Below are 14240 nucleotides of genomic sequence, written 5' to 3'. Positions count from 1 at the left end.
TTTTCCCAGATTCTGCGGATTTCCTTCCCTTTCTTTGACATCGAGAACAGCGCCTCCTGCAACTTCGATTTCCTGCAGGTCCATGATGGCGAGAGCGCATCAGCTTACATGATTGGACAAAAAATACTGTGGCACTGCCGCCCCAACCAAACTCTTCAGCTCCCACAATTCTCTGTACTTCTGGTTCCGCTCTGACCCACACAGAAGTCACTTTCAAACCCAGCAGCTTTCTGTTGGTCAGTGTGCCGAATCACATGATCAGCTTGAATCCACTGTGAAATCTGCATTGGGAAATCTTTCGCCCTCACATGAAATTTCCCAATTCCTGTTGAAATGACTGTATTTTGCATGTGAAAATTCACCAAACAGCAGTAAATCTGACCTTTACTGATTAGCCCAAATGATTGCTAACTTTGTGATATTAGCAACTATTTGAATTTGCATGAATTGTATCTTATTTCAATACTTCTTTCTTTTCCAGTGTGTGGTGGGGAGTTGACCAATACATACGGTGACATCAAGTCACCCGGGTACCCAGGTAACTATCCACCTAACCGGGACTGCTATTGGACAGTGAATGTGAACCCTGGTCTGCTCATCACATTTGCTTTTGGCTCCCTCAGTCTGGAGCACCATGATAACTGTAACTTTGACTACCTGGAGGTAAAGCTTGTTGCATCTTGGTTCCACTTTAAAGTGGTTTTCTGTGCGTATGTGTTAAAATGCTTCAGTTTCCGGCTTTATTTTGTAGATCAGAGACGGACTGCTCCCAGAAGACTCAGTTCTTGGAAAATACTGCAGTACAGCATCGCCACCACCTCTACAGATCTACCTGGATCCGCTTTCACTCTGATTTCAGCATCAGCGATCGGGGATTTCACATTACATACATTACTTCACCATGTAAGTAAAGCCCATGCTGTCAAAACACACAGAGAGAGGGGAATTGTGGGACATTTTATGCAGGATAATAGACCTGTACACTACCATTCAAAAGTTTGGATTTTATTTAAAAAAAATTTTACATTAATGGGCAAATTAATGTTTCTGAAAGATGTTTTTGGCTACATTTATTTGATAAAAATGCAGTAAAAATAGTAATATTGTGCAATATTGTTACACTTTAAAATAACTTTTAATATGTTTGTGAAAACAATGTACATAATGGCAAGCTTTTATTGATATTTTGAACTCCACATCATCAGATAAGGTAATACTTTTTTGATGATGAAAAAGTGCATAATTATTCACAATTATTATAATCACATACACACACACACACACACACTGTGTATGTATGTATGTATATGTGTGTGTGTGTGTGTGTGTGTGTATATATATATATATATGTATATATATATGTATGTGTGTGTGTGTGTGTGTGTGTGTGTGCGCATGAATGTATATAGCATAAACAACATGTAAAAATTTTGATTTATTTTGCTTTTACTTTTGACTGATAAATATGTAATTTGAAAATTTGTCATTCTTATTATGTGAAAAAAAATGTAAGTGATAGAAAGTTTTAGAAAGTGAATAAAAAAACTTTGATTTTAGGTCTTTTTTTTGCAAATCAACAGATTTTTTCTTTCAAGATGCATGGCTGAGTTAACAACATTTTGTATTTTAAGCTTTCTTGTGGTTTTTCCCAGATTCTGCGGATTTCCTTCCCTTTCTTTGACATCGAGAACAGCGCCTCCTGCAACTTCGATTTCCTGCAGGTCCATGATGGCGAGAGCGCATCAGCTTACATGATTGGACAAAAAATACTGTGGCACTGCCGCCCCAACCAAACTCTTCAGCTCCCACAATTCTCTGTACTTCTGGTTCCGCTCTGACCCACACAGAAGTCACTTTCAAACCCAGCAGCTTTCTGTTGGTCAGTGTGCCGAATCACATGATCAGCTTGAATCCACTGTGAAATCTGCATTGGGAAATCTTTCGCCCTCACATGAAATTTCCCAATTCCTGTTGAAATGACTGTATTTTGCATGTGAAAATTCACCAAACAGCAGTAAATCTGACCTTTACTGATTAGCCCAAATGATTGCTAACTTTGTGATATTAGCAACTATTTGAATTTGCATGAATTGTATCTTATTTCAATACTTCTTTCTTTTCCAGTGTGTGGTGGGGAGTTGACCAATACATACGGTGACATCAAGTCACCCGGGTACCCAGGTAACTATCCACCTAACCGGGACTGCTATTGGACAGTGAATGTGAACCCTGGTCTGCTCATCACATTTGCTTTTGGCTCCCTCAGTCTGGAGCACCATGATAACTGTAACTTTGACTACCTGGAGGTAAAGCTTGTTGCATCTTGGTTCCACTTTAAAGTGGTTTTCTGTGCGTATGTGTTAAAATGCTTCAGTTTCCGGCTTTATTTTGTAGATCAGAGACGGACTGCTCCCAGAAGACTCAGTTCTTGGAAAATACTGCAGTACAGCATCGCCACCACCTCTACAGATCTACCTGGATCCACTTTCACTCTGATTTCAGCATCAGCGATCGGGGATTTCACATTACATACACTACTTCACCATGTAAGTAAAGCCCATGCTGTCAAAACACACAGAGAGAGGGGAATTGTGGGACATTTTATGCAGGATAATAGACCTGTACACTACCATTCAAAAGTTTGGATTTTATTTAAAAAATTTTTTACATTAATGGGCAAATTAATGTTTCTGAAAGATGTTTTTGGCTACATTTATTTGATAAAAATGCAGTAAAAATAGTAATATTGTGCAATATTGTTACACTTTAAAATAACTTTTAATATGTTTTAAAATATAATTTATTCTTGTGATGCAAAGCTGAATTTTCAGCATCATTATTCTAGTCTTCAGTGTCACCCTTCAGAAATCGTTCTAATATGCTGATTTGCTGCTCAAGACTCATTTCTTATTATTATCAATGTTGAAAACAGTTACACTCCTTAATATTTTTGTGGAAATGGTAATACATTTTTTTTCAGGATTCTTTCATGAATACATAGTTCAAAAGAATAGCATTTTTGCAACATTATAAATGCCTTTACTGTCTTTATGCCTTTATAAATGGACTTTACTGTCCTTTCTGAGTAAAAGTATTAACTGGCCCCAAATTTTTGAAGTTTGTGAACAGTTTCCTTAACACATTTGAATTTTACAGCACTATTTTCTTTTTTTTGCAGTCAGTGGTTATGTACATGATGTGCTGTAATCGTAATGCATTAGCAGTGAACTGAACTGAATTATGGGTCATTTTAATGGATCCATCAGTGGAATACTGCTCATAAAACAGTTTATTGGCATTATATAGATATTAAAAGTCACAAGTCACATTGCAAATGCATTGCATTGCAAACTCCAGCGGAACATGATGCTTGGTTCAACACTGGGTTCAAATGGGCAAAGTGAGTTGTCTTACAATATTGGGATGAATTGCTTGAGTGTAATGCAATCACATGTGATAGGTAACGACTTTTAGGAATGTCCTGTTATTATTATAATATTATTCATTTATGGTAACTCATAGCTGGTACTTCCAAAAACCATAAATTTGACAGGATTTTACAGTAAAATTACATATGTGATATTACATTTTTTCACTGCACTGTATATGGTAAGGTTACTTACAGTCCAATTAACAAGCCTTTACTGTAGCATTTTACAGTATTTTTTTAAATACTAAAAATTACAAACATTTGTGTGCAGCATATATTATGCTGCCTTCTAAGATGCTTTAAGTTAGTGAAAAAGTTAATCTAAGACGGTGGATGACTATTATAAATATACTTATATTTCATTCAGTGGTGAAAAGCAATTTAAAAGTTGACTAATATGTTAATTAGAGTATTATTTGAATCAACTGAGAGTTTTCCGCATTTATGCTTATGTTTGGTGAATCAAAGTGAATAGATATTGGTAGACCAGTGATGGTGAGATGTACTGGTTAAAAATCTGGCCTGGAAATTCTGGAATCTGAAAAGTTATAGGTTTGATTCCCACAATGAACAGTACATAATCATTCTCCAATGATAAAAGCTTTTTCAAATGATTTCAACACTTATGTTCATTTTTACAGGCTGTGGGGAGACTCTGACAGAACCAACGGGTTCATTCACCAGCCCAGGACATCCCACCGACTACCCTCATGGAGCCAATTGTACCTGGTACATCTCCGTTGAGCCTGGCAGCCTCATCCATCTGTCATTCACAACCTTCAACCTGGAGTACAACACCAACTGCGCATGTGGAAGTCTATGATAATGGCACAGCACTGACTGTCACTCTTCTGGGCAGGTAAACCAAGACATTAAACGTTTAGGCCAAGATTAGTAAATTAATATGTTGGATTATTTTGTGCTTAGGTTCTGTGGGCGCTCCGTTCCTCCATCTCTAACCAGCACTGATAGTCTGATGACTGCCCTGCTGGTCTCTGAAAATCCAATTTGAAAAGCCATGAAAAATATATGAACAGATAAATCTTGTTAAATCTCATATTTCTTTGTTTTGCCCATGCAGATTGCAGTGAGGTATTTAGGTCACCCACCGGGGAGTTCAGCTCACCCAACTCCCCCGACAATTACCCCAACAATCGGGAGTGTGTCTATAAAATCATAGTGGAAGTCAACATGCAGATCATGCTGAATGTCACATATTTTGAGCTGGAGGGGTTCAGTTCCTGCGGTTTTGACTATTTAGAGATCAGGTGAGGAACTTTTCCAGCATTTTGGATCATTGATTTAGTCACGTTTTGATTTTCAAACACTTTCCTTTCTTTTACAGAGATGGAGGCTATGAAACATCCCCCCTCATTGGTAAATATTGTGGAACAAATGGTCCACCCATCATAGTGTCACATAGCAACAGGCGGTGGCTGAAGTTCAGATCCGACCACTCACTCACCTACAGGGGATTCAGAGCCCACTGGGATGGCACACAGACAGGTATGCGTTTCCTGTTGTGTACTTGCGTATTGAATCTGATGAAAATATGGCATAAAGTCTAGCCAAGAACTGCCAACTTAGACACTCTCTAGCAGTCATTTAAAATGATCAACTGCAGTTTTGTTTTGTGGCAGATAATTTCCAGTGCAGACTCATAATTTATGTATGATGATCATGTCAGGGTTCTGTCACTTCGGTCTAGTGTAATTCATGGTTTTGTGACAGAGCCCTGACACTCGCGTCATGTCATTGTTTTCATGTGAGCGTGCGGCTTCGAGTGTGCTCGAGCCGTGCGCTCTCGTCTGCGTGTACTGTTTCATGTTGGAGCGTGGTGTTCAGATCCCGGCACTCGTGTCTTGAGTTTCGGTTTCGTGTCGGGGTCCGGACACTCGCGCTCCATGTTCTGTCTGTTGTGGGAGCGTGCGGTCTCGAGTTCGCTCGGCCGTGCGCTCTTCTGTCCACGTGTGTTGTGTTTTGTGAAGCACGCGGTTTGTGTTCAGCCGCGTGCTTTTCTTGTTGTCTTGTGTGAACACGCGGCTTATGAGTTGTCTCATTAGCTGCGTGTTCGTGTCTTTTGTTCTAGCACATGGCTTGTGATTTGTTTTGCTGGCCATGTGCTTGTGTTTTGTTTTGTGTGAGCACATGGCTTTTTGTCTTTGATTCGGTGTGCCATGTGCTCATGTCAATTGTCTTGACCCCTCCCATCTTGTTACCTGATTATTAGTTAATTTGTCCCACATGTGATCCCTCGTTACCCTCCTCATTTGCTCTCCATTTATTCTCCTTGTGTTTGCAGTCGTGCGTGAGTTCGTCATCGTCAATCCCTGGATGTGTCCAGATCCTGCCTTGCCTTGCCTTGCCTTGCCTTGCCTTGCCTTGCCAGCCTGTTTTTCCCCCTCGGGGTAGTTTTTGTTGTTTGTTTTGTTTTATTTTAAAATAAAACCCATTTTCTGCAATACTGAGTCCTCGCTCCATCCCTCTACCCGGATCCCTGACAGATCATTTCTATATGTCTAAAACCATGTTATTGTATTATTATTTATACTATTATAGTATTTAATATTGAGAATGAGCTTTTTATTTTATATATTCATTTAATTTTTTACTTTTTTTATTCCTATTTGCTTTCTTTTTAGTAACTTGTATTTAATATTGTATCATGTTTATAATCCAATATTTTTAATTTAAAGTTTTATTTTTTATTAATTTTAGCACTTTAAACTTATATTATTTTAGTTAGTTGCCAAGGCAACATTTATAATTTTCCTTTGTTATTAAGTTCAAGTATTTAATCTAATATTTATATTTAGTTTTATTTCAGTAAAGAAAATGATGTACTTATTATAGCAATTACAATAACGGGGTAATAATTAGGTACTAACCCTAAACCTAACATTAACACACATAGTTACCTTATACTACCCAGTACTTTCTTGGGTAAGTACACGTACTGTAAAATAAAATGTAACCGAAAACGATTTTTAGTATAAATATAACTAAAGACAGGACAAACTAATAAAAACATAAAAACAACTGCGGAGCACGCCACGGAGGCAGCCATCAGCGTCGGCGCCATCTTGTACTTATCTTGTACAAAATTTGATAATTTTGTAATAATATTGTGCTTTTGCCATTTTTATTTAATTCTTTTTTTGTTTCTTTTGGCTTGGTTTATATTATTTCTTTATTTTTTAGTAATTTATAATATTTAAAATGTAATTATATTTATAATGTTATTGTATGTAATTATATTTTATAGTTTCTTTTAGCAATTTTAGTACTTCAAGTATTTTAATAAAGAAAATATGTGTATATTTTCATATTTTTATAAATTTTAATCAATTTTAATATATTTAGTTTTAGTTAACAATAACAACACTATTCTAGAGTATTACATATCGATGGTCTACTATAAAATATTTGCTATTAAGTGCCTCTAACAAAAATCTGAATATCTTTACAATATTTAATGAAACAGACCTTGCAAACTATCAAATCCAGGAAATATTTATTCCTCAGAAGTGCTCATATTGAGCGCTAATATCAACCTTATATACACAATTTTGTTTCCCAGAAATCATAGTAATTTCAACAAAGTTTTGCGTTGGAGGTTTCACCTCTCCCAACTACGCTCTGCCCTTTCACGCCAACGCCGAATGTTACTGGCACATCAAAACCAGTGCAGGAAGCACAGTGGAGCTCAGCTTTGGAGACTTTCACCTGGAGAACAGCATGAACTGCTTCTATGACTACTTAAAGAGCATTGAATTAGAAGATTTACTTCACAGTGTAGAGTTCTCTGTTCAAGGTATTGAGTTTGAATCTTTTCCTGATGTGTATATGTCTACCAGGTGTATGATGGCGACAGCACCAGTGCTCCTCAGATGGCTAAGCTGTGTGGTAATGAGATTCCTGCCCCCATCAGTTCCTCCCGACAGAACATGTACGTGAAGCTACGTACAGACAGCATCATCCACACAGGCGGATTTCTGGCTACCTACCAAACCAGTGAGTTACACCGAACACCTGGGTTGATAAGCCCAGAAAACCCTGAAGAAAATGTAAAAATATAGTTTATTTTTCATTTATTTTTGCTGTAAACTATTAAATATTCTCCAAAATTTCAGCAAGTTCTTAATGTTCAATAATTCTTCCCAACTCATGTTGTTATTATGCTGTTAATCAGGACTGGCTTTTCTCCTGTAGTTTGCCAAGGTGTGCTCATCGCCAATCGGAGCCGGGGAAAGATTGAGAGCTTGAACTTCTCGGTTACACTTTACTTGAAGGGGTGTGCATAAGACTAACATGACACCTTCATAATCATGACATGACACCTACATAATCATGACATTACACATGTCATGAATATGAAGGGTTTTTATGCATGTTTATGACAACTGTCATTAAGTGTCATTTGCTCAGTTCTGTAATTTTTAATGCAAAGATGACATTGTTTGAGATGTCTTTGTTATGGGCTATGGTTAGGGGTAAGGGTAGGGGTAGGGTTAGGTCAAATAATGTCATATTTGCATTAAAAATTACAGAACTGAGCGAATGACACTTAATGACAGTTGTCATAAACATGCATAAAACCTCCTTCATATTCATGACATGTTTCATGTCATGATTATGAAGGTGTCATGTCAGTCTTATGCACACCCCTTCAAGTAAAGTGTTAGCAACTTCTCCAATGAATATATCCATCTCGTGCTGACTGCAGCTGGACCATCCAGGCCTCCATGGGCAACACTATCAACTACACTTTTATAACCTTTGATGTGGAGGACCACATCGGATGTGCCTATGACTATGTGAAGGTCAGCACATGCTTTGTCTTAAATTATACAACCTTAAAAAATCTCAAAATGTACCAAGCATTGCTGCTTAACGTCAACATGAAATTGAAATGGACCATATTTGTTTTCTTAATAGACTTCCTGGTCATATTTTGTATGTTATTACTCCGTCACACTGGATGTTAATGTTAACCAATAGCCAATTAGCTATTTAGGCATCGTTTTAGGCTACGTCCTGCCTGAAATCTTGAAAAGGCTAGAGAAATAACAATAGATGTGAAAAAGAAAAGGATGCATTGAGATGCTCTTGATGGGGAACTTGACCTTCAGCTTTCAGTTTGGGTTTATTCTGATATGGAACGCCCACTATTCATGATCCAATCAGTTCCTGATGGATGGAATCAAGTCCCGCCCATTTTCTCATTGAATATGTTGTTTTTCTCACGTTGCGAAAATGAAATGGGTTGTGAATGCTGGTTCTTGTTGACTTTAAGAGATCTGTTTTGAGAGTCTGAGTTGGTTTTCTTACTCAAGGACCATCTACGTGTCTATTCAAGCTTGTATTATCTTATTATTTCTCTGTGAAGGGGTCAAGAAGCCTAATTCATGCTGGACAGTTTGTCATTCCGTTACACTACAGTGATTTACTGGCAGAGTCTTTGAAAATGTACAATGGACCTTTTAGTTCCTCTCCGTTCACTCATCACCATGGCGATCCAAACAGTGATGACATCATTGAGGCCTCTTGTAGAGATGTTGAGTTTTTGCCTTTTTCCTCAGGCAGCCTTGAGAAAGGCTACGCTCTGTTTTCAGTGAAACCTCATTCCATAGATAGGCATTCATCAGCTGGGTAAATACATAGACAGCTGTAGTGGATATTTTTTGGCCTCTGATGACTTCTTCCTTTCGGAATGTGAGATTTTGTGCACAAGCCAACAATATCACAGCACACTTTTGTTCCTAAGGCTGTAGAACAGATGGTCTGAATTACTGATATGATGTCTTTGGTTGGATTTCCTCTGAAAAGTCATTGATTTTTGAGAAATACAGCCGAAAAAAAAAAAAGATAAAAAACTTTCACACTTTAATCTGACATTAGTTTTCAAATTCACTAAAATTACCTTTTATTTTGTCATTATTTTGTCAAGGTTATGACATTACATGATCAGTCACTTATATCAAAGAAGAAAGACCAAGACATAAATCTGTCAGATACTGAGCCATATTTTAGTGTGATGTTTTGTCTGTATGTTTATCTGTCCTTGTGCTTGTGAGACATCGAGTAACATTGCTGAAGGGTGTGGACTGTTATTTTTGCACAGAGAACGGGATCAGAGTTAGATAGAGAGAGATAGATAGAGAGAGAGAGAGAGAGAGAGAGAGAGAGAGACTTTAATTATTCATGCAACTCTGTCTGTGATGAAGTCATTATTTGGAAGGAAATGGTCTTGGTTTCCATGGACACAATGTGTAGAGAATGAACACTGTAATGTTATTATGTAATGTGCACAGCACAGTTTTGCAGCTGTAAAAACCTTCCTGAGGGAGAGAAAAAAATGACAAACAAAGAGTAAAAAGACACAGGGACAGAAGAGACGTCCCTAGAGAGAGATACAAAGAGTCGTCCTTATAATAAGTGAAAGTAATTATTCATGCAACTCTGTCTGTGATGAAGTCATTATTTGGAAGGAAATGGTCTTGGTTTCCATGGACACAATGTGTAGAGAATGAACACTGTAATGTTATTATGTAATGTGCACAGCACAGTTTTGCAGCTGTAAAAACCTTCCTGAGGGAAAAAAATGACAAACAAAGAGTAAAAAGACACAGGGACAGAAGAGACGTCCCTAGAGAGAGATACAAAGAGTCGTCCTTATAATAAGTGAAAGTTTAAAAAAAAGGCAATTGAGGGATTAAATAATGCAGGTGCTGTAGAAATTCCTCAATTCAACAAAATGAATGTATTTCATGGACACAAGCCAGTTGTGCCATTTTGAAAATGAAAGAGTAGCTCTTTGCTTTTTTTTACAAACTTCATGCTTTTTTTTTTTTTTTTTTTTTTTAAAGACTGTATATAGAACATACTGCCCAGTAAGTAGTGTTCAAGTATTCCTCGATTTTATATTCTGAATTATTACCTTTAATAAGTGTTAGGTGATATTCTGTTCACTAAAATGACTCACTTGTCCATCATTGAGATCTTTTTTGTGTGTGTGTGTGTCTTTATATGGGTGTGTGCCTGCTCATACCCCGTTGGCATCGGCTGGATTCTGTGGGTGTTTGGTTTGTTGTGTAGACATGTGGAATGCTGACCTCCACTGTAGCACTGAATGGAGCCAACAGGGCAGAAATTAACTGGAAATCAGAGCTTAGAGAGAGGGCTTAGCGACAGTCTCACATGCACACAAACATACACTTTCTGTGCCGCACAGATGTCAGACCAAAACCAGACATTGTTTTAAAATGGCATTCATTTTAGTGGCCCATGGTTTATTACATGGCTTGTTTGCTTGCTCATCACAACTGAGAAAACAGAGACAATCTGCAATATTTGGACACCTAACAGTTAGATGTGTATGATTGTCTTAAAAAGACAGGGGTATTTATCTTAAAGACAGCACAAGTACACTTTTCATGCAAAACATTTCACAATATAAAACAGCCGACTGTGCAAAATTGATCAAATTTGATATTTTGACACTTTCTGGTAGTCAAACTTGGTGAAAAAAGCTAATAGCTAATATAATTATATTGTATGGGACTAGGTGGTTAAAAGTCATGATATCAATAAACAGTCAAGTTGGGTCTGAGAAAATCTCTAGTACCATTTTTGTTTGTTTTTTGAACCCACGTAGTTTGATATTTTGTTGTCTAATGCAGTGACTTTCAGACATTTTTAAATGACCCTGGTCTTCAAAAAGGCTAGTTTGTTAGTATCCCCTCACCTTTGACTTTTATCCAGGTGTATGGAGGGCCTGACCTCTCCTCCCCACGATTGGCCCAGCTCTGCACCACACACCCTCACAATAACCCTCTGCAGGTGGCCAGCACAGGTAACGCTGTTACCGTTCGATTCACATCTGATGCCTTGAGTGGTAGAGGCTTCAACGCAACCTGGCTAGAGGTTCCTGGAGGTTAGTCAACTGACAATTGTAGATTTTTTTTATCTGTAGTTGAATACTATGCCATTATATTATTTTGAGACTTTGCTAATGAACTTCTTAAAATCTTCCCTTTGAAAATTCAGGATGTGGAGGGATTGTCACGGCCCCCAGTGGAGAGATCCACTCTCCAGAGTATCCTAGCAACTATTCTGACAATGTTGACTGTTCCTGGGTCATCACAGGGGATGTAGGGCATTGAGTCTTCTTCAACTTCACTGATCTGGATGTTGAAAGTCACAGCTCGTGCGGTTTTGATTACGTGGCTGTGAGTAGCTGACCTTTCTGTGTGCGGATGATGGATTTAATGCCCGCGGTGGCAACATTTGTGATTTCATGATGTTACAGACCAATGCATCACAGTTTAGACCAATTTATGGACAAAAGAATCATGTTCTACTCTCTAGATCCATGATGGTTCACATGAGTCTTCTCCACTCCTGGGTAAATTTTGTGGAGTAGCCAGGCCTTCTCCCATTACGTCCACAACAAACGTCATCTATGTTCGCTTCAGGTCTGATCACAGTCAGAACCATAAAGGCTTCAGTGCCCAGTTCTCAGAAGGTGAGTGCAATCTTCATTGGTGAGCCCACATGATTTTGTCATGGTTTGTTTCAAACCTCATTGATTACTCTTATGACTTCCAGCATGTGGATCCACTATAACAGCTGATGATGTGGGTGGGGAGATTGCATCTCCTCGCTATCCATACTCTTACCCACCCAATCAGAACTGTAGCTGGATCATACGGGCACAGGAGCCATGTAAGTCTGCTGGTCATACTTGGCATCCATTATCTCAAGTTCAAAACCAAGGCTTTTTGCAAAACTACTTGCTTGTATTGCCTTTAATGTATCTTAACAGATTTTCTGATCTCTACTGTCCTATATTTCTTTCAGTCAATCATGTGACTTTGTCCTTCACTGACTTTGAGGTTGAGATGGTGTATAGTAACTGCTCTCATGATAGTGTGGAGGTTCTGGATGGAGACAATTACCAAGCCCCATCTGTTGGTAAATATCTCTTCCTTGAGGAACAGCCAAAGACATACTCTGATTGCAATAGGATATCACCTATATATGTGTGTATATATCAGAAATTAGATCTAGCTTTTGACACTTTATCACATTTTATTTGGTTAGGATACTTATTGTTCAGGTGACAGTTTAAATGTTTCATAAAATGCTGATGCAGTTATGGTTAGTATGGATCATACGGGCACAGGAGCCATGTAAGTCTGCTGGTCATACTTGGCATCCATTATCTCAAGTTCAAAACCAAGGCTTTTTGCAAAACTACTTGCTTGTATTGCCTTTAATGTATCTTAACAGATTTTCTGATCTCTACTGTCCTATATTTCTTTCAGTCAATCATGTGACTTTGTCCTTCACTGACTTTGAGGTTGAGATGGTGTATAGTAACTGCTCTCATGATAGTGTGGAGGTTCTGGATGGAGACAATTACCAAGCCCCATCTGTTGGTAAATATCTCTTCCTTGAGGAACAGCCAAAGACATACTCTGATTGCAATAGGATATCACCTATATATGTGTGTATATATCAGAAATTAGATCTAGCTTTTGACACTTTATCACATTTTATTTGGTTAGGATACTTACTGTTCAGGTGACAGTTTAAATGTTTCATAAAATGAATGAGAATGAATGAATGAATGAATGAATGAATGAATGAATGAATGAATGAATGAGTTTTTATACATACGAGGAATTTGTTTTCATGACAGAAGCTCCACAGTGTAACAGAATGACAGTGACAGAACAAAAACACAGATAATAAAAAATAGAAAAATAGAACAAGTAACTAAGGAATAAAAATATACAAATCGACAATTGTATGTACAGGTATATAACAATAGACAGTTGTATATACAGGTATATTATGTGCAAATTGAAATGTAGACTGAGTATGAGTGTTAGATAAATAAGTGTATGAGTGAATAAATAGTGTGTGTTCCACAGTTATTGTTAAGTGTTCATGAGATGGATGGCCTGAGGGAAAAAACTGTTCCTGTGTCTGGTCGTTCTGGTGCTCAGAGCTCTGTAGCGTCGACCAGATGGCAACAGTTCAAAGAGGGAGTGTGCTGGATGTGAGGGGTCCAGAGTGATTCTGCCAGCCCTTTTGCTCACTCTGGACGAGTACAGTTCTTGGAGAGAAGGGAGGGTTGTACCAATGATTCGCTCAGCAGTCCGGACTACCCTCTGAAGTCTTCTGAGGTCAGATTTGGTAGCTGAGCTGAACCAGACAGTTATTGAAGTGCAGAGGACAGATTCAATAATGGCAGAGTAGAACTGTTTCAGCAGCTCCTGTGGCAGGTTGAACTTCCTCAGCTGGCGAAGGAAGTACAACCTCTGCTGGGCCTTTTTCACAATGGAGTCAATGTGAGTGTCCCACTTCAGGTCCTGAGAGATTGTGGTGCCCAGGAACCTGAATGACTCCACTGCAGTCACAGTGCTGTCCATGATGGTGAGTGGGGGGAGTGCAGAGGGGTTTCTCCTGAAGTCCACGGTCATCTCCACAGTTTTTAGCGTGTTGAGCGCCAGGTTGTTGAGACTGCACCAGACAGCCAGCTGCTCGACCTCCTGTCTGTAAGCAGACTCGTCACCGTCCTGAATGAGGCCGATGAGTGTGGTGTCGTCTGCAAACTTCAGGAGCTTGACAGAGGGGTCTTTAGAGGTGCAGTCGTTGGTGTACAGGGAGAAGAGCAGTGGAGAGAGAACACAACCCTGAGGAGCTCCAGTGCTGATCGTACGGGTGCTGGATGTGTATTTTCCCAGCCTCACTAGCTGCTGCCTGTCTGTCAGGAAGCTGTTGATCCACTGACAGACGG

The 14240-nt window shown here is 38.6% G+C and overlaps 1 protein-coding gene and 1 long non-coding RNA gene across 2 annotated transcripts in view; both read left to right on the top strand.

Moving 5' to 3' along the window:
- LOC107599710 (cubilin-like) overlaps positions 1 to 14240 on the top strand; it is a 28716-nt gene that overhangs the window by 2223 nt on the left and 12253 nt on the right. The window contains 19 exon segments of the mRNA XM_016291395.1: positions 10 to 120; positions 122 to 226; positions 478 to 663; positions 752 to 828; positions 830 to 903; positions 2125 to 2306; positions 2395 to 2443; positions 4072 to 4239; positions 4512 to 4698; positions 4776 to 4936; positions 7047 to 7225; positions 7288 to 7466; positions 8157 to 8253; positions 11195 to 11366; positions 11480 to 11583; positions 11801 to 11957; positions 12041 to 12157; positions 12293 to 12406; positions 12760 to 12873. Coding sequence (XP_016146881.1) covers positions 10 to 120; positions 122 to 226; positions 478 to 663; positions 752 to 828; positions 830 to 903; positions 2125 to 2306; positions 2395 to 2443; positions 4072 to 4239; positions 4512 to 4698; positions 4776 to 4936; positions 7047 to 7225; positions 7288 to 7466; positions 8157 to 8253; positions 11195 to 11366; positions 11480 to 11583; positions 11801 to 11957; positions 12041 to 12157; positions 12293 to 12406; positions 12760 to 12873 — 2533 coding nt within the window.
- On the top strand, positions 11199 to 11878 carry LOC107599652 (uncharacterized). The gene is made up of 3 exons (XR_001610684.1): positions 11199 to 11366; positions 11480 to 11661; positions 11801 to 11878. It is a non-coding gene; the product is annotated as an uncharacterized lncRNA (long non-coding RNA).

Source organism: Sinocyclocheilus grahami, unplaced genomic scaffold (genome assembly GCF_001515645.1).
Source record: "Sinocyclocheilus grahami isolate Dianchi unplaced genomic scaffold, SAMN03320097.WGS_v1.1 scaffold270.1, whole genome shotgun sequence".
Classification (NCBI taxonomy): Eukaryota; Metazoa; Chordata; class Actinopteri; order Cypriniformes; family Cyprinidae; genus Sinocyclocheilus; species Sinocyclocheilus grahami.
Note: the sequence above shows the minus strand (reverse complement) of the source record. Positions and strands in the feature narration are given on the sequence as shown.